This window comes from Theropithecus gelada, chromosome 1 (genome assembly GCF_003255815.1).
Source record: "Theropithecus gelada isolate Dixy chromosome 1, Tgel_1.0, whole genome shotgun sequence".
In the NCBI taxonomy this organism is placed as follows: domain Eukaryota; kingdom Metazoa; phylum Chordata; class Mammalia; order Primates; family Cercopithecidae; genus Theropithecus; species Theropithecus gelada.
Window position 1 is genome coordinate 197,215,144 of NC_037668.1, and position 25,427 is coordinate 197,240,570.

Here is a 25,427-nt window from a genome sequence, read left to right on the forward strand (position 1 = left end):
CTTTCTGTTCTGTGCCCCTGGGCCCAAGGTCTTCTGTCTGCTGCAGGCTAGGGGAGGTGCAGGAAGGGTGAGACTCATGGTGGGTTTTTATTCCCTGATTACACTTGCTGAGTTCTTGGTACAGGACATGCGAAGGACTTGGTGCCAGGACTTGCTGCAGTGACTGGTGAAGAGGCCTTGGACAGACCTGCTGGGGCAATTACAGGCCACAACAGCCTAAAGTTCTAGCAAATTGAGAAATAACCACCTGTTATAACTTACCAAAATACTGTCTTGCAGAGATATGAATATATTCACACCTCAGTGAGCTCTAATGGTATTGTAAAGGGACTGGGACACAGGAACAATGCTGCCTTGGGGCATGCTGACCAGACAGCTTTCCAAATGCCTGGATGCATTGTGCCTTGGCCACTCACACGCCAACTAGTGGCCCAGAGCTCTGGCCAGGCAACCTGAAGTCAGGTAATGTGTCTTCCCTGGACACCACGTAGCTGGAGTAGTATTGTTTCCTGAGACGCAAAAAAACAGAACAGCACAGAAATATTGGGCAGTGACACCAGCTGTGACACCATAGCATGTTAAAGGGCCTTTTGCTGTCGAAAGAGCCAACAACTCAACAGTGCCATGTTTGGACCCCTCAGACTAAGCCTTGGAGTGTGCTGGGTTTGCACAGGGTGAGCTGGTGGAACAGTGGTGGAAGCAGCTGAGCCAATGCTAGGCTCCAAGTGGAATCTTAGACTCCTCAAGTGGCGGCCCTGATAAGGGCTGCTCAGTCAGTGCAGTCTAAAGTCGATGTTTGGAGAGCTGCTCATCACCCAGGTCTGGAAACCTCACTCCCAGGGTTATTAGCACATCCAGTAGTAGGTAGAAAAAGAAGAGGAAGACTCATGAAACTGATTCTGCTCACTGGTTACAGCAATGACCTTGGCTTGGGCAGAGGTAAAAACTCATCTGAAATAAGGTTCCTGGAGTATTTATCATTCTATTTCTCTCTTCTAGGCAAGGAGTTTCCAAACCTAGCCCAGGGCCAATGCCTGGAGCTCTTGTTTGAAATGCAGATTCCTGAACACCAGCCCCAAAGATTCTGATCCAACAGGGGTAGGGTATACTCAGGAATCTGTATGTGTATCAAGGGCCCTGTTCCAGGTGATCCTGACTTAGGGGATCCAAGGACCAGCATTTGGGAATAACCACTCTAACACACCCCGTCTCCATATATTATGTTATTCACTGAGAATTGGTGGTGCCTCAGACGAGGAGCCAGTATAACAAACAGCCAGCATGTTCCTACACTCCCGCACGGACGCACCTATGTGTCATGGGGCATGCGTCTCTGAGATCTGCCTCCCAGCCACTTCATACCATCCTTGTGGCACACATGCACATTACACCAATTCAGTTCAGCAAATGTTTATTGGGTACCTACAATAGGCAAGGCACAGTACCAGCTGCTGTGGGCTACAAAGACAAGAAGGCTAGGCCTCACCCTCGAGAGGCTTACAGTCTAATAGGGAGAGATACACTCACAGTAACAAAAATACAAGGCAAAATGAGGTGAGCTCTATGGCAGAGGCAAAAACAACGGGAGAACAGCGAGCAGGGACATATCAGACATATCTCAGCCGATCAGATGTTGGATGCAGGGAGTGGTGTTTCCCAGGCCCCGGGAGGTGGGTCGGGTTCACACAGGTGAACTGGAAAAAGAAGCACACTCAGGCACAGGCAACGTATAGAGGTGGGAAAGTGCAATGAAATGCTCAGAGAACAGAGATGCCTGCCTTGACCAAAACACAGGAGGCCAACAGGATAACAGAGGACCTAAGCTGGAGAAGTGGTTTCAGGCCAGATGGTGGGATCGCTCGTAGTAGGATTTCATTCTTTTTTTTCTTTTCTTTTCTTTTTTTTTTTTTTTGAGATGGAGTCTCACTATGTTGCCCACGTTGGAGTGCAGTGGCACGATCTCAGCTCACTGCAAGCTCTGCCTCCCAGGTTCACGCCACTCTCCTGCCTCAGCCTCCTAAGTAGCTGGGACTACAGGCGCCCGCCACCACACCCGGCTAATTTTTTTGTATTTTTAGTAGAGATGGGGTTTCACTGTGTTGGCCAGGATGGTCTTGATCTCCTGACCTCGTGATCCGCCCGCCTTGGCCTTCCAAAGTGCTGGGATTACAGGCGTGAGCCACCCTGCCCGTAATTTTTTTTTTTTTTTTTTTAATGAGACAAAGTCTTGATCTACCGCCCAGGCTGGAGTGCAATGCCACAATCATAGTTCACTAGAGCCTCAGCCTCCTGAGATCAAGTGATCCTCCTCCAAGTAGCTGGGACTACAGGCACATGCCACCACACCCAGCTAATTTTGTGTGCATGTGTGTTTTTTGTAGACAGGCTCTCACTTTGTTGCACAGGCTGGTCTCAGACTCCTGACCTCACACGATCCTCCTACCTTGGCCTCCAAAAGGGCTGAGATTATAGGCTTAAGCTACCACACCCAGCTATAGTGAGGAGATCTGACTTCATTCCATTGGTAATGGTGAACCATTGAAGGTTTGTGAGCAGAGGAGTGACATGACTTCATTTCCACAAGTCTGGGCACACTGCTGTGAGTAATACATGATTAGCTTTATTCTTTTTGTTAACTTTACTCTATGGCTTACACTCATGCCTGGTCTCAAAGCAGAAGTGCAAACCTGAGCCCCGTAACCACACATACTTTCCAGGCTGCACAAAGCAGGAAGCAGTGGCCTTAGCTAGGTAAACTTTGGGCTCATTTAACAGCTTTGCACCTTCTCCACAGAAAAGGAAGTGAGGCTTTCCAGAACGATTTGAGAGTAACGGGCAGAGCACAAGGAAGGTACTTCACAAACTTCTGTCACCTAAGCATGGCAAGAATAAGCTGCAAAGAAAATGGGAGTGCAGAAGAAAATGGTGGAGAGATGCAATTGACATAACTAGCATCATCCAAACTGAACCCTTTCCCAGTATGACTTCTGTAATAACTCACCTCCGCCTCCAGCTAGTGGGAAGGGAAATTCCACAGTCTGACTCACTAGATCAGTAGATGGGGTTTCTAAGCGCTCTACACATAGAAGGATCTCTGTGGATAGAGGCTCCTAGGATCCTGCTTAACCATCCAATGAGGAAGGAGAATGGTGCCCACCCGCTCCTGGGCCACCCCAGCCCGCAAAGGGATGCGAGGCCACTGCTGTCCAGGTGGACACAGCAATGCTGGTTAGCGAGGGCTCCCCCAGAACCTCCACACCAGCCGAAGTGGGTGCTTGGGTGGAAAGCACAGAGGGGGGTGAAGTCACAGCTGGGTTTCCGAGGAGAAATGCTCCTGGGGCGCTGGCATGCACCTCCGGGCCTGGCCCAGTGGGGCCTCCGGCACTATTGCTGATGGTCCACAGGCACGGATAGGGGCTGCAGAGACAGAGAAAGAGGGGAAGGGAATGTTCAATGGCACTCCAGGGAAGGAGTGCCGCCTGACAAGCACACACATAGCACTGAGAAGTTACAAGAGGGCTTCTGGCCATGGCTTTATTTGTAGCTGTGACACAGATTAGTCCTGTTTCTGCAGAAAAGCTAAGAGAAACAGCAAAGTATGGTGGAATGATGATAACATTAAGTATTCTGGTACTGGCCCTGCCACCAGTGAGTTATTTGGTTTTAGACACAGAATTTCATTTGTCTGGGCTCCCTTGCAGCCTATGTAAAATTGGCAGGGCAGTAGAAAAAAGGTATTAAAACTGTATGATTGCTGCATCTGATCTCTCCCTGGCCAATGTGGCATAATAACCAGGAAACATCACTGTCAGAAGACTTGACTTTAAATCCCAGCTGTACCACTTATTAGCTCTGTGGCCTTGGCTAAATTATTTAACATCTCTGAGTGTCAGTTTTCTCATCTTCAAGATGTGGTGTCATAATTTTACCTACCTTACAGAGATTGCTACAAGGATTAAATAGGAGAAGAATATGGTCCTTAGCATGTAGTACTCAGTAAATGGTGGTTGTTATCATTATTTCTTCCATTCCTGGTCTCCACCTGTGATCTCTGGTGCCTGGCAGAAAGGCTGAGAGCTAGAACACTCTCTTTGCCTTCTCTAGTTCTATAGCACTGGTTCACACACATGGTTGCACATTCGGCACATTGGAATCACTCAGGGAGTTTTTAAAAGTAATATTGCTGCCTGGGTCCCACTCTCACCCCACTCCCTTGCCCCAGAGATTCTGATTGAACTGATCTGGCATGCAGCCTGAGTATGAGGATTTTTTTAAGTTTCCCAGGTGATTGTAATGTACAGCCAAGCTTGCACCTTAATATAGATGCAGTTGGAACAGGTGCAATGATCCCAATGTTTTCAGCCTTTAGTCATCACTACATTTCTTACATTTCAGAGTTTCTGCATTGCCCAATAATATTGCTTGAGAATGGGCTTATTATCCAAAGGCAATATTGAATACATTTGTTTTGTTTTGTTTCTAACAAAATATTTATGGAGTCAGGAATTAGTTAAACACACCAACAGGAAAGCCAGAGTTGGCAATGCCATCATTCACCTGGTGCCATTTTTCAGTGCTACAGGACTCCTTGGACCATATGAAACCTGCAGTAGCCCATCCTCTGAGCTCTCTCTGAGCTAGCTCAGCTTATAGGGATTCTGGCCCTAATCTTCAGAAGATGCTCTTCTACATTATCTCTTACAGACCCTTTCTGATGCCGCCTGGGCCAGTGGGAGAACCATGGGCTCTGAGCTGTACTGCTTACTGCTCATAGTTGTCTTTGAGTACTACAGATGACTTATATATGGATGACTTATATATATGTAAGTATCCAGTATACAACTTGGCACATGATTATTTAATATCTTCAGGAACCCTCATCTTCATTTTCTTTTTCACTTTCTACCACAGCCCAAATCAATCCTTTTCCCTCAGATCCTCTAGATCAGTGTCAAATACAAATGATGCTCTAGATCAGTGTCAAAATGCAAACCATAAATGTCAGCTGCATATGTAAGTTTAAATTCTCTAGTAGCCACATTTAGAAAAATATTAATAAATTTATTAACATTTTATTTAACCAAAATATTCCAAATATTATCATTTCAACATGCATTTGATGTAAATATATATATTATATATGTATATATTTATATCACAATATTAACATAACATCTATATTTACATATACTATTATATTTTTATATATTTATATATGTTTATATTTTAAATATAATATATATTAAAATATATATTATATATATAAATTATAAATATATATTAAAAAATATAGTATATATTTTATATATGACATATATAAAATATAAATGGTGTTTTTTATATATAATATATAAAACATATACTATATATTTGAATATATTCAACATATATTAATATACATACTATATATTTAAAATATGAAAATATATAAAAATATATAATATAGTAGTATATATTGTGTATATATAAAAAATTGGGATATTTATTCTTTGTTTCACACTAAATCTTCAAAATCCTGTGGGTATTACACTCACAATGTATCTCAACTTGGACTAGCTGCATTTCAAGTGTTTGACAACCACAGGTGGCCACTGCACTGGACAGCACAGCTTTATACCCTGCTATATCAGCAACACCCAGGAACTTGGTAGAAATGTAGAATCTCAGGCCCCCACCCAGACCTACCAATCAGATTCTGCATTTTAACAACAACCCCAGGTGATTCTAAGCCATCACATTCTCCTTATTCTAGACTTACAAATCATAAGTCGTCTGATGTCTTCCCAAATCCAATCCTTTTTTTTTTTTTTTTTTGAGACAGAGTTTCACTCTTGTTGCCCAAGCTGGAGTGCAGTGACTCAGCTTACTGCAACCTCTGCCTCCTGGGTTCAAGTGATTCTCCTGCCTTAGCCTCCCAAGTAGCTGGGATTATAGGCATGCACCATCAAACCGGCTAATTTTTGTATATTTAGTAGAGACGGGATTTTACCATGTTGGTCAGGCTGGTCTCAAATCAGGGGATTCACCTGCCTTGGCCTCCGAAAGGGCTGGGATTACAGGTGTGAGCCACTGCACCCAGCCAAGTCTCATCTTTTAATTTTGATTCCACTTTGGACCTTCTCAAAATTCTGCATAACCATATTGAACATAATAGCTGACATTTACACAGAATGTTACTGCTTACAAAGCATGTTAATGCATTTTCTAATTTCTGCATTTGATGCTCATGGTAACTCTACAAAGTAGGTCACATTATTTCCATGAAAGAAATAAGAAAGCTGAAGCTCAGTAAGGTTAAGAAAATTGCCCAAAGCCACAAAGTCACTACTGAGGTAGAACTGGGACTCAAACCCCTGCCTGTCAGACTCAACGGGGCCTTCTCTTCCCACTTCACCACTCAGATTTCTAGAAGTCAGAACTTAATGCCGGTCGCTGGTGTGAGGACTAAACCATGGGGTCCTCCATGCTACACTTAGCCCTCTTATCAGGGTTGTGAGACCAGGCATCCACAATATGTCCCCCTTTTAGGATGGGTGACTCACGGGAAAGTGGACAATAGTGGTTCTTGACTTCTCAGTGTATGTTTATACTTTTCCTCTTCAATTCCTCTACAGTCAGTATCTATTTGCTACCACCATAGTTTAAAGTGTTTCTGACTGGTTTAAGACAAATGATCCCAGGCCATAATGTCTATCCCTTTTTTTTTTTTTCTTTTTGAGACGGAGTTTCACTCTTGTTGCACAAGCTGGAGTGCAATGGCGCGATCTCAGCTCACTGCAACCTCCGCCTCCTAGGTTCAAGCGATTCTCCCGCCTCAGCCTTCCGAGTAGCTAGGATTACAGGCACACGCCACCATGCCCAGCTAATTTTTGTATTTTTAGTAGAGACGGGGTTTCACTATGTTGGCCAGGCTGGTCTCAAACTGCTGACCTCAGGTGATCCAACTGCCTCGGCCTCCCAAAGTGCTGAGATTACAGGCATGAGCCACCATGCCCTGGCTATCCTTTTAAATATAAGAAACAGGATATGACTGAGCTGTTTCTCCAGTTATGAAAGAACTCCATCCTGTTGCCACCTTGACTTCTTAGTGGTTTAGAAGTCAAGACAATAGGTTAGACCAACCCACCCTAGGAAATAGAATGAACTTGAGTCCCCAGTGCTAAAGTAAACCCCTAAGACCACCAATGAGCGAGCTGATGGTGTTGGTCTTACCTGGGACCTGGATTGATTGGTCCGTTGGTGTGGGGTACAGACAGGATGCTGGCATGAGGTGTGGAGGATAAGGATGTCCAGCTGTCAGGTCCCGAGAAAACTTGCAGATTATTGCTTGAGCTTTCTATCAAATTCACTTTGGGGAAATAACAACAGTTGAATTGATAGCAAATGTAGAAAACATAAAGATGGTGACCAGTGACATTATCCTAAGGCAAAATATAACCATGGCTTGCACCACAGGCACCAACAGTTTGTTAGTTCTTTCTCAGGGAAATAGAAAATAAAAAGAAACGTAGGTTTCTTGAAGGTCGACCATATGCCAGGTGTCATTCATAGTTTAATCTTCATACCAGTGACTCCTTAACTCCATCTTATAGATAAGCCTCAGGGTGGTAGGATTATTTGCCCTGGGTATCACCGATCTGTCTAACTCATTTCACCGCAGTCACTCTCTTTTAAGAAGGGGCCATACCAGCCTCCCCTCAAGCTAAGCCTAAGGGCCACCAGTGCCTCAGATGAGATTTCTGAGGTCCAGGAACTTATTCTTCTCAACCATCCCCTAGAAGGTTTAAACATCTCAAGCACAGTGCCTTTTGACCAGGTGTGGTGCTCACACCTGTAATCCTGGCACTTTGGGAGTCCAAGGCAGGGGGATCCCTTGAGCCAGGAATTTGAGAACTTTCTGGGCAACACAGAGAGACACCATCTCTACAATTAAAAAAAAGAAAAAAACCATACCTTTTTATAAAAAGAAGTAGATTGTATGATCCCACTTATATGTGGACTCTAAGATTAAAGTTGAATACATAAAAGCAGAGAGTACAGCAGTGGTTACCAGGGGTGGGAAGCTGGGGAAATGAGATACTGGTCAAAGGATGTAAAATTGCATTTATGTAGGATGAGTAAGTCTAGAGATCTAACTTACAATCTGAAGACTATAGTTAGCAATACTGTACTGTGTACTGGAAATTTGCTAAGAGAGTAGATTTCAGGTGCTTTCATCATGAAAAACAGTAACTATGTGAGGAGATGAACATGTTAATTTGCCTGACAGCAGTAATCACTTCACTATGCATATTATATCAAAACATCATGTTGTACACCTTAAATATACACAGTTTTTATAGAGGAGAAAAAGAAGAATGTCTTCCATTTCTTTGAATCTCTATTTGCATAAATAGTGTATATATAAGAGAGAGGAAGAAGGCAGAGGGAGGGAGGAAGGAAGGGAAAAGGGGGAGAAAGGAGAGAGAGGAGGAAGATTCCAATGTCTATCTCTGGTGCTATGGTTTGAATGTGTCCCCCAACGTTCATGTGTTGGGAACTTAACTCCCAATGCAACAGTGTTGAGAGGTGGGGCCTTTAAGAGGTGATTAGGCCGTGGGGGCTCTACCCTCGTGAATGGGTTAATGCCAATATTGCAGGAGTGGGTTTCTGATAAAAGGATGGGTTTAGCCTCCTGCCCTCTCCCCTTCTCTTTCCCTGACTATCCATGTGATGCCTTCTGCAACATTATAATACAGCCAGAAGACCCTTACCATACGCTGGCACCTTAATCTTCAACTCCCCAGCCTCCAGGACTATGAGAAAATAAATTTCCACAGCTTATAAATTACCCTATCTCAAGTGTTTTCTTATAGCACCACAAAGGGGACTAGGACACCTGCCCATGTCTCTTCTTTTTACGATCTGGCACTTGCAAGCTCTCCAGCCCTAACTCTTGCATTTTCCATCTGTCCGCACTCCCCCTACATTCTGCTCCAAAGCTATTCCCAGACAACCTAGGGTCTCTCCCCTTTCTGTGTCTTTGCTCAGCCCACTCTCTCTACCTGGAATGTCCTGCGCCTCTGCCTGTGGCACATGCCATCCTCCACCTTCTACCCCTGCCCACTCTCACTCTGTCCTTTTCTATTCATCTTTCAAGGCTCAATTTAAATGTTAACCCCTCTGGGCAGCCTTTGCTGCCCCACCAGGCATATCCAGCTGCTCTTTTTCCTTCATTCCCATGGCACCCTGACTTGTGTGTTTTGTTGGCTGTTTCTCAAACTCTAGAGCACTTATGAATCCCCTGGAGATCTTGTTAAAATGCAGACCCTGATTCAGGAGTAGAGCCTGAAAGTCTACATTTCTGACAAGTTCCCAGGTGATGCTTCTGCATTATATTAGGATTCGTTATTTACATATTTGTGCAACCCCGAGCTCCTCCAGGGAAGAAGCTATGTCTTTTTTTTTTTTTTTTTTTTTTGAGATGGCATCTTGCTCTTGTTGCCCAGGCTGGAGTACAGTGGCACGATCTTGGCTCACTGCAGCCTCCACCTCCCAGATTCAAGCGATTCTCCTGCCTCAGCCTCCCAAGTAGCTGGGATTACAGGTGCCCGCCACCACGCCTGGCTAATTTTTGTATTTTTAGTACAGACGGGGTTTCGCCATGTTAGCCAGGCTGGTCTCGAACTCCTGACCTTGTGACCTGCCCGCCTCGGCCTCCTAAAGTGCTAGGATTACAGGCGTGAGCCACCACACCCGGCCCTGAAGCTATGTCTTAATCACTTTCCTATCCCACTGCCTAGAAGAACATGGTACGCAGTAGGTGCTCAGAAGATGTGATTTGATGCTGACCGCAGGAAAGAACAAGGAGGTAGAGCGAGCCACAGATCAGTTTCTGCTACTGATAAGCTACATAATCCCCCCTCCTGGCAGCAATGGTTGAGGTTGCCAAAGGTAGCAGGCTAAGGGACACAGGGACAGGTAGCTGGTGACCAGGAGGACCCTCTACAAATGCAGAGCTCAGGGTGTCACCGAGGAAGGAAGGAGGCTGGAATCCAAGTACTCTCCACTATCTCCCATGCCATGAACTTTGCTTGTTTTATTGAGTGTCAATCTCTTCATATTAGTATAGAATCTCCAAACGGGCAGGGCATGTGTCCATTTCATTCCTGTACTTGAAACAGAGCCTGGCATATAGTCGATCCTCAATAAATATTTGTTGCATGAATAATTTAATGAAAAAGTAACCATTGTTTTCATTTCTCCCTTCTTTCTACAAATCTAATAACCAGGCAAGGACTGGGTCTACATAAGACAAAGGTGGAAAAGGCAGTAGTCAATGAGAAAAAAGCACACAAACAATACTGCTAACTTAAAAAAACAGTCGGACAGCAAAAATTATTTTAAAATATTAAGGTTGGGTTTGCATGTCTCCAGCTGAATCCATCTAAGGCCTGAACAACAGGCCTTAGATGGATCCAGCTCCCCAGAGACCTTCCTAGTAGCTCCCTAACACTAGACCCAGTATTCCCTGAACTGAGCCATGAATGCAACCATAGAGAGGAGCCACGTGAAGGTGAGTGTTTCAGACCCACACAACTTGACGTGGCTTTTAGAGATCTGCCTGAACTGCTCAGAACACCAGTGTCCTGGCCTTTCATGCCCATTAGAAACCAGAAGACTGTGGGTTTTATGAAATAACTTAAAAAAAAAAAAACTAAGATTGTTATACCTAGTTAATCAAATATTTGTACATAAAATAACAAAAAAACCCATAAAAACAATAATATCATAGATGTATATTAGATGAAAAGGGTTCCATCTTTAGCTACTCCTTTTCCTAGCTGTTTATCCATTTCTCCCGGCTGCCCCGGCCCCAGCTCATACCCCAAGAGTTTAATCAGCAGAGTCACAGACCTGAGGGAGAATGGTTTCTATGCATGTATGCAGAAGGGTAGGGAGCCTGCCGGTGTCCTCGGAGGCCTGAATAGTGCTCACAGCCATGGTGGGTGTGGGGAGCAGGCAGAGGCAGAGGAGCGGCATACTGGTAATTGGAGTTTCCTGCTGTGCACACTCCTTCTGGATTGGAAAAGATCCAGCCTCCCACTAAAATAGACAAGAGGAAGACACCAAGACTGAGTCTGTGAACTCCCACACCAAAAATCAGGTGACCAGCTACTTTATACAACTACAATTCTTGTAAATGACACTGATGCCAGCTTGTGTGTTGGTACCATCCCCCGGCTGCCACTGCCCTTGCCCATGAGCAGGTAACTTGGCTTCTCTGGAAATGCATGACCAGTCCTGAAACTGTCTTTGCAAAAATTGTATCAGTGAGAAAATTATGGCAGTAAGAGAGATCCGATCTACCCAATCTCCCTCTTGCCTTTAGCCTTCAAGCTGCCAAGCTAGCTTTGGAAGACATTTAGCTTATAGTTTAAATAATAGTAACCCTTCTCTAAAACTCAACTGCCTTTGTAAAGCAAATGAAAGACTACCAGGTTAGGAGCACAGAGGAGCCTGAATTCTGCTAATGTGTAGACACATATGATTGCCAGCTATTATTCCAGACTTCACAAGACAGGCAACTTTCCCAATTACTCCTGCAGATTACATCACTATTGTAGAACCTCAGATAGGCCTTCAGAGATATCTTTTCAGGTTTTTGGCATATCTGACAGCAGTGGCTCCACCTGGACCCACCAACCCTACCTGTGGCCCCACCCAGAAGTGACTCAGCACCAGAGGACAGCTTCAATTCCCTGTGATTTCATCTCCGATCCAACCAGTCAGCAGCAAGCACCTATTGCCTACATACCCCCACTTCTTCCCTGAAATTACCTTTGAAAAAGGTAACCTAACCTATAAGTTTTTGATGAGATTGATTTGAGTGAGAGCTCTGTCCCCCACATGGCATGGCCAGACTCATGTCTATTAAACTCTTTCTTTATTGAATGCTGCGGTCTTTGTGTCAGAGGTGTTTGAACCAGAGTGACTCCAACTTGAATAGGGGCTGGGTAAAGTGAGGCTGAGACCTACTGGGCTGCATTCCCAGGTGGTTAGGAATTCTTAGTCACAGGATAAAATAGGAGGTGAGGACAACATACAGCAAACACCTTGCTGATAAAACAGGGATGCGGTGAAGAAGCCGGCCAAAACCCACCAAAACCAAGATGGCAATGAAAGTGACCTCTGGTCATCCTCACTGCTCTTTATATGCGAATCATAATGCATTAGAATGCGAAAAGACACTCCTGTGAGTGCCAGGACAGTTTACAAATGCCATGGCAGTGTCAGGAAGTTACCCTATATGGTCTAAAAAGGGGAGGAACCAACCCTCAGCTATGGGAATTGCCCACCCCTTTCCTGAAAAACTCATGAATAATCCACCCCCTTTATAGCAATAAAAACAAGAAGTAACTATAAATATACTCAGTTGAGCAGCCCATGCCTCCGTTCATTCTATGAAGTAGCCATTCTTTTATTCCTTTACTTTCTTAATAAACTTGCTTTCACTTTACTCTGTGGACTCGCCCCGATTTCTTTCTCGCCTGAGGTCCAAGAACCCTCTGTTGGCGTCTGGATCAGGACCCCTTCCCAGTAACATCTTTTTGTGCAACCAGCAGGAAGAACCTATCGGGTGGTTACAGTCCTATCAAAGGACTCCATCGAAGGGTAGAAAACCTCTGAAGCAACACTGGAATATAGCTATACGAAACACGATCTGAATGCAGAAGTTAATAGAAATGCAAACTTAAGGTGCTTCTGGCTTAATTAAAGTAAAAGTCAGTCTAGGAGGCATTACACATATATGTAACTCATGGACCTACAGCTACCAGGGAATGTAGGGAATGATTAATGTGGTTACCCAGGAAGAGTGAAAGCCTCTCTATTTCTGCCAAGTGGGAAGGTGCTTTCAGTTCTTACTCTAAGCAAGAGGAATCATGATGCCTCCCAACCCCACCCCACAAACAGAATTCTGGCAGCACAGAAAGGGGGAGCTGGTCTAGCACATCTTGACAGCAAGCATTTTGGTTTGTGTTTGGTTTTTTTCCCCCCTTTTTTCTTCTTTTTCATTCCACTTATTTACTGACAGGCAGCAAGCATTTTGCAGAATATTTTGGACAACTGCAAAATGTTTTGTAGAAAGATTCTGAACAGAAGACCATTTCGAGTGAGTTCATGGGCAAAGACTGAGACTTCGTAATGCAGGTCCCGAAACAAGAAGCATGTTCTCCCGCGGACGGTGCCTCAGCTGAGGGATCAACGGATAGAGATTCAGATCGGACCAGAGCTGTTCCTTAAGAACATTGACGAAGGATTGTCACCTGGGCTTCAGCAATGAGGAAATGGAGCTTGATATTAGAACCCACTGTCTTTGCTTAATACTTTTTAAATACAAGGAAACAAATTGTACAGAGTTCCTATTACAATCATTCCCAACAAATCCTTTTGTCATCTTCATTCTCCCAGAGTTGCACAAACTTATGACCCAAGGGGTCCCTATCTGACTAACAGAATCGAGATGCAGGCACCCAGTGGGCAAGCCCCTCAGAACCGCTAACTTTGCCACATATGACGTACACACGTCAAGAAGTTTGCTGAGAAGATTGGAACACATGAACTTTGAACTCCAGTGGTTCTGCACATGGCCCTAACCTACACAACAAGGTTTTTATTCCAGTTCATTCCGCCTAAAGGAAAAAACTGAGGGGGAAATGATAAATGAAAACTAGCTCAGAGCAGTCTGAGTTACGTGAGGCATGCAAAATGTATCAGGCCCAAAGGGATGTGAGTGTGAGGAGCACCTTCAGTCAAGGGCACCCCCTGCACCCATGCCCAGGGGCGATTCTTTAAGGGCATTTTTGTTCCTGACTAGCTGCCTCACCCATTATCTTCATGTTCCTGGAATGTGTGATACAAAGAACAATGTATAACCAATCAATAGCTCATGTTACGGTAAACAGTTTGTGAATCATCTCTTCTTTTTCCTTTAAAAACCCACTTGTAACTGCTGCTAATCCAAGCATATATTCAGGGGTACTTGAATCTGCTCCCAAGTTGTAGTCCTCAAACTTGGCCCAAATAAACTTTCTACTTACATTAATGTTGCCTCAGTTTTTTCATTTAGGTTGACAGTCACTTTTAAAGAGTGCTTTTCGGCCGGGCGCAGTGACTCACGCCTGTAATCCCAGCACTTTGGGAGGCTGCAGCAGGCGGATCACAAGGTCAGGAGTTCGAGACCAGCCTGGCCAATGTGGTGAAACCCCGTCTCTACTCAAAATACAAAAATTAGCCAGGCGTGGTGGCGTGTGCCTGTGGTCCCAGCTGCTCAGGAGGCTGAGACAGAGGAGTCGCTTCAACCCCGGAGGCAGAGGTTGCGGTGAGCTGAGATTGCGCCATTGCACTCTAGCCTGGGCAACAGTGAGAGTCTGTCTCAAAAAAAAAAAAAAAGAGTGCTTTTCTGAGAGCTGCTTCTCTTTATGCAGCTATACTCCCAGGTCTGGTATGGAAGGTGCACTAAGATTGAAGGGAAGGAAGAAGTAAAGAACTCCGCAGCTGGCAAACTGCATAAGGGTTCTTTGCAAGCCAATATAATCCGAATTAAAGAGGGTTTCAGACACCAGGGTTAACTTTCCTACTCTGATGTCACTGACCGTGGGTTGCATTGCAGCTGCAGAGGATTCCCTCCGCCATCCTGGGACATGGACAAGGTAACACGCTGATGGGAACATTCAACACTCCCTGCAGAATCCCAGTGATATGACTTCACCTCTTCCTACAGCCTTCCAGCCCTCAAATAAAGACTCTTCCCCACGGAGGCTACAGCCTGCGTGACACATTGCTATGGGGACCAACTCCAAAATTAGCAAACACTAAGAACAGCAGAACTCCAAAACACCAGAGTGGCGAGCATAAAGTTAGGAGGCAAGCTAAGGACACACTGTTGAGGCTTCAGCGCCTCACTGACATGAAAACCAGAGTCTAAGAAATTCATCATTTTCATTCTTATCTCCTGCCTAAGATTTTTTCAAGACCCTTAAGCCTAAGACCGTTGGCTGTCTCTCTGGAAATTCTGGAAAGGGCATAAATTTGTCCTTAATAGAATAAACAGTGTGTTGAGTTTTGATTTGGAAGAGACCTTAAGCAGTCCTGACAGGCAAAGAGTCTGAGTGTGGAGGGAATTGGCTCCAAGTACAGCCCTAAGTACAAGAACCTCCCGCCTCGTGTACACCAAACTCACAGTGAGAACAGGTCACATGCTGGCTTTCAGAGAGAGCCTCCGGTACGTCTCTTAGGTGATTTCTGAAAGAGGAAAGAAAATGCACCACAGTTGTCCAACTTTTTATGTGTGTCCACCATAAAGCATACCCAAAATTCTCCTTGAAGAGCAATCAATTTCTTAGAATAAGAAAACCAAACACCTTTTTCCCTACGCTCCTGTCCTTCCCCATTCTCCTTCCTTCAGGGTGCTGTCTCTACTTGTGCAATTGCTCTTGGAGTTCCAGTTTTACTGTTTACCCCTCTTTACCATATTAACAGCTATCCCTGTTTTTTGTTTCTTGGTTTTTGTTTTTATCTGAATAATTTGGGGATATTGTTCCTGACTGACAAGATTCAAGCAATAATAACAGCACAATTCCAGGGCACAATTACATATGTGATATGCTAGATCCACCAATGACCCTGTGAGGGAAATATTAACATATTTTTCTAATTTTGTAGATTAGAAAAGTGGATCTCGAGGAGGTAAACTGACTTATGCAAGAAGAAACAGCCAGTAAATTACAGAGCAAGGATTCAGTCAGGATCTCTTACTCAAAGTCCCAAATTCTTTGTATTATACCATGCTACTGTCACTTTGAATCTAGATTCTGTCATGTCACATGTCAGTTTATCCTTTAGGCCTTTTGTTAACTGAAAATGTTATAAGCGTGTCTTGTATATCATCATAATTTATTCCAATATTGGAGCTAGGCACAGTAACTCACTCCTGTAATCTCAGCAACTAAAGAGGCTGTGGCAGGAGGATCACTTGAGGCCAGGAGTTTGAGATTGTCTGGTCAACATACTGAGACCCCCGTCTCTTAAAAACAAACAAACAAACAAACGAAAAACAAAACCACATAGCCAGGCATGGTGGCACATGCCTGTAGTCCCCACTACTTCGGAGGCTGAGGCAGGAGGATAGCTTGAGCCCAGGAATTTAAGGCTGCAGTGAGCTATATCACACCACTGTACTCCAGCCTGCATGACAGAGCAAGACCCCATCTCTAAAATAATAATAATAACGTATTCAAATATTGGACAGGACAGGGTCCTGTGATGCATCATTATGAACATCCGTCCATTCATGTAGAGCCTTATCAGAGCCTTTAAGGTGAACAGGAAAGATTAGACAGTTTTTAAACTATTTAAAAGATTTGAAACTCAAGCAATAAAATCTGAACATTAAAAAGATAATCATATTTATACTGTAGGGTTTGTCAATTAAAAAGTCAATGATGAGCACCATAATCTTCTTTTTCCTGGGATGGAAAACACACAGAGGCTGAACATGGTGGCTCAAGCCTATAATCTCAGCAATTTGGGAGGCCGAGGCGGGTGGATCTCCTGAGGTCAGGAATTCAAGACAAGCCTGGCCAACATGGTGAAACCCTGTCTCCACTGAAAACAAAAAATAAAAAATTAGCTGGGCGTGGTGGTGGGCACCTGTAATCGCAGCTACTAGGGAGGCTGAGACACGAGAATCACTTGAACCCAGGAAGCAGAAGTTGCAGTAAGCAGAGATAGTGTCACTGCACTCCAGCCTGACTCTGTCTCCAAAAAAAGAAAGAAGGAAGGAACGAAGGAAGGAAGGAAGGGAGGGAGGGAGGGAGGGAGGGAGGGAGGGAGGGAGGAAGGAAGGAAGGAAGGAAGGAAGGAAGGAAGGAAGGAAGGAAGGAAGGAAGGAAGGAAGGAAGGAAAGGGAAAGGAAGGAAAGGAAGGAAAGGAAGGAAGGAAGGAAAGGAAAAAAGAAAGAAAAGATATAGAGATGGCAGGTCGCTGACCCAAAGTAGCAGAACCATCACTCATACCCCTAGAAGTCTCTGACTCCTTTTCTCAGCACAGGAAATGTGAACCTCTCCCCATTTTTCACTTTTCCTAGGCTAAGTGTAGTTTTTAAAAAGCAATGTATTAAGCCATGCTACTCAGAAGTAATTAGGAAAAAGGCAGAGTGAATTATTATAAATCTAAATCATTTAATTTTTTTAATGTGATTGTGCTACTTTCAAAAATCTGTAGTAAAACAGGTCTTAAAAAAAAAAAAAAAAAACACATTGTTAGTTAACAGTTCTCCTGGACCCCTATTATAAGGAATAGATAATTATGATTTGAATTTTCTAGATGTTGTTGAATATTGAATTGAATATTGGAAGCATATTTCTACATTCTTTTTTTTTTTTTTGAGACAGAGTCTGGCTCTGTCACCCAGGCTGGAGTGCAGGGGCACGATCTCGGCTCACTGCAAGCTCTGCCTCCTGGGTTCATGCCATTCTCCTGCCTCGGCCTCCCGAGTAGCTGGGCCTACAGGCGCCCGCCACCACACCCGGCTAATTTTTTGTATTTTGAGTAGAGACGGGGTTTCACTGTGTTAGCCAGGATGGTCTCGATCTCCTGACCTCCTGATCCACCCACCTCGGCCTCCCAAAGTGCTGGGATTACAGGCGTGAGCCACCACGCCCGGCCAAGGAAACATATTTCTATCAAAGGTAATGCAAGTGCTACTCGTCTAGTTCCTTTCAAGATAATCATAAATTCCACATTTGTATTTGCATAAACCATTCATTAGAAGATTTCACTAAAATTTCTCTACTTACCTTTCCTTGGCATCCAAGAAGGCTTTGGCAAAAGGATTGTACTTGATTTTGAGAGCTGTTATCTTGCATTTACAAAGACAAGAAGTGTTAGTAAGAGTAGGATACACATAGGCAGACAGAACCCTTTGTCTTCTGTAAAACCAGGTTAATTCCCTCTCTTTTCCTTCCCTTTCCTGCCAGGCATGGTGGCTTATGCCTGTAGTCCCAGCACTCTGAGAGGCAGAGGCCCTTTGCACCTTTGCTTACTCCAGCACTTAATCACCATTGCACTGTCTCTGGCAAAGGACATTTTATCATTGCATGTGGTGAAAATGCTAATGCCATGTAAAGTGAGAAAAGAAAGGGCAAAGCACTGGAAATAAGCAAAGCCCTGATGTGTGAAGCCCAGCATTCATTTCTTACTCATTTATTTATTTTTTTCAACAATCCTTGATCCCCTACTACATGTGATTTACTTATCTAGTCACTTGGAACACAGTGGAGAGAAGCACAGGTGTGATCCTGCCCCTCTGGGAGAGTGCCATCTAGCATCGAGTCCCTTATTCATAAATAACAGCTTACACATGGGGCTGTGTCAATGCAAAAAGCAAACTATCACCCCCATTCACTATCACTCTCTTTATCTGCCTTAGCCTGAGCCTGTTTCATTTCTCATTAGAGACATCTGACATATAGATAGACAGTCATCGTGATCGAGATAAAAGAGATAGAAACAGAGAAATATTTATTTTTCATCTCTCCCCACTGGGATATAAGTGCCTTGAAGACAGGGTATTCATCTGTTTTATTCATTGCAGTATTTCCAGCATTTAGAACAATATCCAGCATGTATTAAAGCCCAGCAAATATTTGTTGAGTAAATAAATATTTAGAGAATAGATATATATTATATATATATATTTAGATATATATATATATATATATATATTTTTTTTTTTTTTTTTTTTGGAGACAGGAGTCTTGCTCTCAGGCTGCAGTGCAGTAGCTCCATCTTGGCTCACTTCAACCTCCACCACCTGGGTTCAAGTGATTCTCCTGCCTCAGCCTCCCGAGTAGCTGGGATTAGAGGTGCACACCACTATGCCTGGCTGATTTTTATATTTTTAGTAGAGACAGGGTTTTGCCATTTTGGCCAGGTTGGTCTTGAATTCCTGACCTCAGGTGATCTGCCTGCCTCAGCCTCCCAAAGTGCTGGGATTACAGACATGAGCCACCATACCCAGTATACAGAATATTTATATCAGCAAGGATCTGAGACTTGATGGAAGAAGGAAAGCAAAGTAAGACCCAGATATGGTTTGGCTATGTCCCCACCCAAATTTCATCTTGAATTGTAGCTCCCATAATTCTCACATGTTGTGGGATGGACCGGGTGGGAGATAATTGAATCATGAGGGCAGTTTCCCCATATTGTTCTCATGGTAGTGAATAAGTCTCACAAGATCTGATGGTTTTATAAGGGGTTTCCCCTTTCTCTTGGCTCTCATTCTCTTTGCCTGCCACCATGTAAGATGTGTCTTTTGCCTTCTACCATGATTGAGAGGCCTCCCCAGCCATGTGGAACTGTGAGTCCATTAAACCTCTTTTTCTTTATAAATTACCCAGTCTCAGGTATGTCTTTATTAGCAGCAGGAAAATGAACTAATACAGCGCCCAACTCCTTTTGGCCCAGAACTTGTGAGAAGAAATCAGGAGAAAGAAGAAAAGGAGGTATGGGGTCAGATAGGTACAACCTAGTCTTTCTCTTGGCTTAAACCTGGAGAGGTAGAAAAGCATACATGAAGCTAGCAGGGGGTGCAGAGGAGACATTGGCCTCCTTCACCCACCCCCACGCCCACTCGCCACCTGGGATGCGTCTGCGTGGACTTGGCAGGGAAGCTTTGTTGACAGAGGGAGGTGCTGGGGCTAGGCTTTCCAGAGCTTGATTGCCATGGGGCATGTTCAAGACCCAGAAGTAACAAGTCAGGCTGAGAGATTGCTGGATGGGTCAAAAACGACCAGTCAGGTGGTTCAGAGAGAACTGTCCCGCACCTGCAGCCAGGGAAAGCTTCTGAGGGTTCACCAAGTCAGCAGCCAAATGACAAGTTCCGCACACCACCAGCTAAGCCAACAGCACACAAGTGGGCAGGGGCCTTGCCTGAAGACCAGAGGAGGTTAGGACATAGTCTCCAACTCCACATGCACCCCCGACCACCCACTTCCCAGAGTTACAAAGACCCAGTTACAAAGACCCACTTCCCCTCATAGGCCCAGACTCCAGCCCAGGGAGAAAAGTTGGGAGAGAGGGCTATCTGCAAAATGGATTTACTTTATCATCAAAAGACTGGTCACCAGTTGAGGGACTGTTTACATTATTAGCTAGTTCATTTCTGTTCCCATTGGCCAGCTGCAGGGGCTCTGCCAAGAGGCCCGTTTACTTATAGAAATGACATTTTCTCTGCACATCTGTGATGTGAGTTAAATCTGCAACTTCATTTCACCTGTAGGCACTAAGACAGTAGTTTCCAAACCTGGATGCTCAATAGAATCCTCTGGGGAGAGTTTAAAATCTACAGATTCTGAGCATCATCCTTGGAGATTCTGACTCAGTTGGCTGGGTGGGTGTCAGGCCAAAATCTGTCTGTAAAGCTTCCAAATAAATACAGATGGAAGCAACAACAAGATCTTCTCTTTTTTTCTTTTTTCTGAGACCGAGTCTTGCTCTGTCACCCACGATGGAATGCAGTGGCACAATCTCAGCTCACCGCAACCTCCACCTCCCAGGTTCAAGCAATTCTCTTGCCTCAGCCTCCTGAGTAGGTGGGATTACAGGTGCCCGCCACTGTGCCCAGCTAATTTTTGTATTGTTAGTGGAGACGGGGTTTCACCAGGTTGGCCAAGCTGATCTGGAACTCTTGATCTCATGATCTGCCCACCTTGGACTCCCAAAGTGCTGGGATTACAGAAATGAGCCACCACACTCGGCCAAGATCTTATTTTTTTTAACCTATCAGAGTGTCAAAGATGACAAAGATTGATAATAGTGTTGATCATGGTGTGGGGGCTATAAATAGAGATGCCGTTTTGAGGGAAGCAATTTGGCCACATCTATCCATTTCTAGGTATTCACCCATGCAAGCAAATGACAAATGCACCAGGATATTCATTGCATCATTATTTATAATAGAAAATAAAGGGTTAGGTGCGGTGGTTCACACCTGTAATCCCAACACTTTGGGAAGCCGAGGCGGACGGATCACCTGAGCTCAGGAGTTCAAGACCTGCCTGGCCAACATAGTGAAACCCCGTCTCTACTAAAAATACAAAAATTAACCAGGCGTGGTGGTGCACGCCTGTAGTCCCAGCTACTTGGGAGGCTAAGGCAGGAGAATCGCTTGAACCTGGGAAGCGGAGGTTGCAGTGAGCCAAGATCACACCACTGCACTCCAGCCTAAGTGACAGAGCAAGACTCTGACTCAAAAAAAAAAAAAAAATTAGCCAGGCGTGGTGACAGGTGCCTGTAATCCTAGCTACTCAGGAGGCTGAGGCAGGAGAATCGCTTGAACCCAGAAGGCAGAGGTTGCAGTGAGCTGAGATCACACCGCACAACAAGAGTGAAACTCTGTCTCAAAAAAAAAGAAAAAGAAAAAAAGAAAAGAAAACAGTTGGAAACAACTTAAATGTCCATTGGCGGGGGGCTGATTACGTGAAATAGTGTATTCATACAACAAAATATTCTGCAGGCATTACAGAAAAGGAGATATATGTAGGTATAATTACATAGAAAGGTAATCATAATACACTGTTAAACTGGAGAAAAAGAAATTTGCAGATTAATAATATATACAACATGAGCCAATTTATGTGAGGAAATCTACATTCACAAATATATTTACAAATACATAGAAAATTTGTCAAAAAAACACACTCTAAGTTATTCTTCATCATGTCCATGGGGAGTGAGATTCCAAAACTGAAGAAAACAGTACAGCTTTACCTTATGGTCTTCATGTTTACTTTATATACTTCTGTGCTGTCAGTTTATTATGTGTTGTTAAATAAATAAATATTATCTTTAAAGAACATTTTTAAAGTTTAATCAAAAAGAATTCAACCCTCTCTGGGTTCTTCTGATAAACATCAAAGCATGTGAACGGACCCAAAGCAGCTCACAGACAGGCCAGGCGCTAACCACTCAGCCCTCACAGCCAGGCGGCTCAAGTCACTGGGCAGCAGCAGACTGAACTGTGCTCAGATATTGAACATTAACAAGCAGGATTGATAGCATAACAAAACCCAAGGGAGGGTGCACGTTTGGATCACTTGCTACAGACTTGCTTCTAGAGCAGGAGATCCGACAGCCCCTGCCCAGTTGTACCCACTCAAGACGCACTCAACTCTGCACAGGCCAAGGGCACACAGGGGCCTAACAACAAAGACTCCAGAGTTTCAATAGAACTCAGGCGTTTCATGACAATACACAGCTGTGCCTTGTTGGCATCAGGAGAGCACATGCTGGTGAGCCTTTAGCAAACAGGCAAGAGGGAGGGAGAGCAGCTACTCCATTGTTTAACTTCATGTCTGCTGAGTGTATCCAAATCCTGGAAACACTACCTTTCATCTAAAAGGACTCCCCCACCTCCCATCTTGCCATGATCTCCCAGGTGACAGTTACACACACACACACACACACACACACTCTTACCTCCTCATTCTGATAGGCAGTCACGGCTATGAACTGGGTTTCAGGGAAGGAGCAGTTCATTACCATTCGATGGGCACTTCCAACACGCACTATGTGAACCTGGGGTTCATACTTATGCAGAGAATTCAACATTATCTGTTGAGGCAGGAGAAGAGAAAGAGGAGAAAAGCAAAGCCCCATGTATCGCAAGTGATAAACGACCCAGCATCTCCAGTTGGTCCCAAGCTCAGCACCACCCCAGTTAGGGACACACATTTCAAATCCTAGGCCACCTGAGCTGCCACCACACCTCTAAGAAACAAATGAAGGGAATTTTCCAGAAGCTCCAGGAAGCATAACATTGAAGCCTTTACAAGGGTGAGGGGTGGGTTGTCAGAGAGGAGTTATTCTTAAGAGTTTTCCGTTTTCTGACACAATATTGGCTTCCTTTTTTCCTTCCCCTATTTTCACACAACAATGTGGATTTCAATCTATCAAAATATATTGTTTGCCTTTTTTTTCATTTGAGGAATCCTAATAACTCAAAATGCTGACAATGGGTGTATTTTCCAAGCGACGAAAGAATAGTGAAATCTGACATCTGATGGTTACACTCTCTCTGAGTCAAATGAAAGGTGTAACGACAGTCTCCTGCTGTGAAATCTGGTAGGCAGTAACAATTCACTGTTCAATTTCCCGTTTTAATAAGGAACTGGAAGCTTCTGAGTACCACACAGACTCAGGTAGTGTTACCTCTGGACACATGAACTCCTATGGTCCCTGCCATCTAAGCACAGAGATCAGAGAAGGGCCACATGGGCACAGGGTGGGAGGCTAAGGGAAAATCAAACACGCAGGTGGGGAAGAGAAGAATCCAGACCCTTTCCTCCCATCTGTGTCTCCAATCCCCAGAAACCGCCTACATTATAGAAAGTAACTAACAACCTTCCATGGCAGACTAGTATTCACAATCCTAACACAGAAAACAAGACGAAAAAGCCCCAGATGCTTGTTTACTCTAATTGGAGACCTGAAATAAAACCTTCCTTGTTTAAGAAAGGTTTGTTTTGATTTTTTTTTCTGAAAAACCAAAGCTGATTCAATATTCTATTGATAATTATCATAATGCCCAAGTGGAGGTAGTAATTATTTCATTTAGGAGCAGCTTTTTATGAAGGTATTTGTCTATTGCCAGCATGCCACTTATACTAAAAAAGGGGAGAGGGACTAACAAAACCCTAGTACCCACAAACATCTCCCTCTCAGAGCTGGGTAAAAAGCACAGCACACAAGACAAAACTCTGAAAAGGGCCCCAGTGATTAAGTAAACCACTGCTCTCTCACTCTCTTAACATCAGGAAGTCCATTAAAAACTGAAAGCACCAATTAAGAGCTGTTTATTCTTGTTTACATTTGGACTCCAGGGAATAATTGGCTTCTGTGGGAGAAGAGGCTGGTGAGGACACCTCTAATTGCCTAAATGCACCCTTGATATTTCTTGATTGGTGTTGTGGGGAGGCTGGAGCGGGTGGCCAGGCCTGCCCGCCTCATTCATACCTGCCCGCCTCCATTGAGCTTGTTGGTCAGCTTCACTTTGCTGAAGGAGATGGGAGCTTTCATCCAGTGGGCCCCAAAGTTGGGGGAGTCCGGGTGAATGTAGACGCAGCTGTGGCTGGAGACCTCTGGCTTGCCAGCGGGCACCCATTCCCCATTGACATACTTCCAGCGGTGACTGTCCGTAGGGACAAAGTCCAGCAGGAGGGAGTACATGGCATTGGGATCCAACCCTGTGACACTAATCTTGAGGACTGGAAACATCCGTCTAAAAGGAAAGGGAGAAATTTAGCCACAGGAGGGACGTTAGAGGAACTCTCACCTTGTCCTGGGGCCTCTCAATACTGAGGCCTTCCATGGAATGCCCTGTGAGGAGGCCAAACAAACAGGGCCCAAGTCCACAATCCCAATGCTACTGGAGCTTCATTTTATAAATGAATTTAATACTAAGATTTCACTTTAAAACATGCTCCATTTTAAAGTCTGAAAACCACTGATGGAGTCATTTGACACAACAGGAACCTGAAGCCCAAGATGTATCAAAGGCCACATCCCCACATAAAGTTTTCTTCAAAGATTTCCCACTGGCACACTGATGCCACTGACCAGCCCTTCCCAACCTCATAAAGAACACTATTCCTAAATAATAGTAATCACATTTATAGCAAAACATGCCAGCCTGGGCAACATAGTGAGACACCCCCATCTCAAAAAAAAAAAAAAATTAGCTGGGCATGGTAGTCCCAGTTATTCGGGAGGCTGAGGTGGGAGGATCGCTTGAGCACAGGAGTTGGAGGCTGCAGTGAGCTGTGATGGTGCCACTGCACTCCAGCCTGGGTGACAGAGTGAGATCCTGTCTCAAAAAAACAAAAACAGGGTTACATGGTAAAGTAACTGAGAGGAACTCTTAACTGTACAAAGTGAGACCAGTTCTTTCCTCCAGGATGCCTCAGGGCCTTTAACATCCCCTTGTACACCATGAGACTTTGAAGAAAGCGTGGGAATGTGCACACCCTAAACGTATGTGACAGTGGGATTATCATTTAGCTAAGCATTTTATGAGAATTTGTGTCCAAAGAACACACTTTGAGACATGCAGATCTAGATTCATCGATCCTTCTTCTACATGCTAGAATAATACAAGTTTAATAGTTTCATACAAGAACAATACAAGTTTACTCTCACAAATATTTGGAGAAACTATCCAAGTAGCTGGCTTATAAGTCTAGAACATTTTCATCATCCCAAAAAGAAACCCCATGGCCATTAGCAGTTACTCTCTATTCCACTTAGACTTCTTTTTTTTTTTTTTTTTTTTCAGACGGAGTCTCTGCTTCCTGGGTTCAAGTGATTCTCTTGCCTCAGCCTCC

General features: G+C 44.2%; 1 protein-coding gene across 1 annotated transcript in view; it reads right to left on the reverse strand.

Moving 5' to 3' along the window:
* Window positions 1–2,219: 2,219 nt before the first annotated feature.
* The window catches only part of TBX19 (T-box 19), a 32,240-nt gene continuing 9,032 nt past the window's right edge, over window positions 2,220–25,427 (reverse strand). Inside the window, exons 2-8 of the mRNA XM_025403566.1 lie at window positions 24,061–24,325; window positions 22,525–22,659; window positions 17,841–17,902; window positions 15,224–15,285; window positions 10,897–11,085; window positions 7,213–7,348; window positions 2,220–3,417 (exon numbers count right to left, since the gene is read on the reverse strand). Coding sequence (XP_025259351.1) covers window positions 3,123–3,417; window positions 7,213–7,348; window positions 10,897–11,085; window positions 15,224–15,285; window positions 17,841–17,902; window positions 22,525–22,659; window positions 24,061–24,325 — 1,144 coding nt within the window. The 3' untranslated portion in view covers window positions 2,220–3,122. The remainder of the gene's footprint in view (window positions 3,418–7,212; window positions 7,349–10,896; window positions 11,086–15,223; window positions 15,286–17,840; window positions 17,903–22,524; window positions 22,660–24,060; window positions 24,326–25,427) is intronic.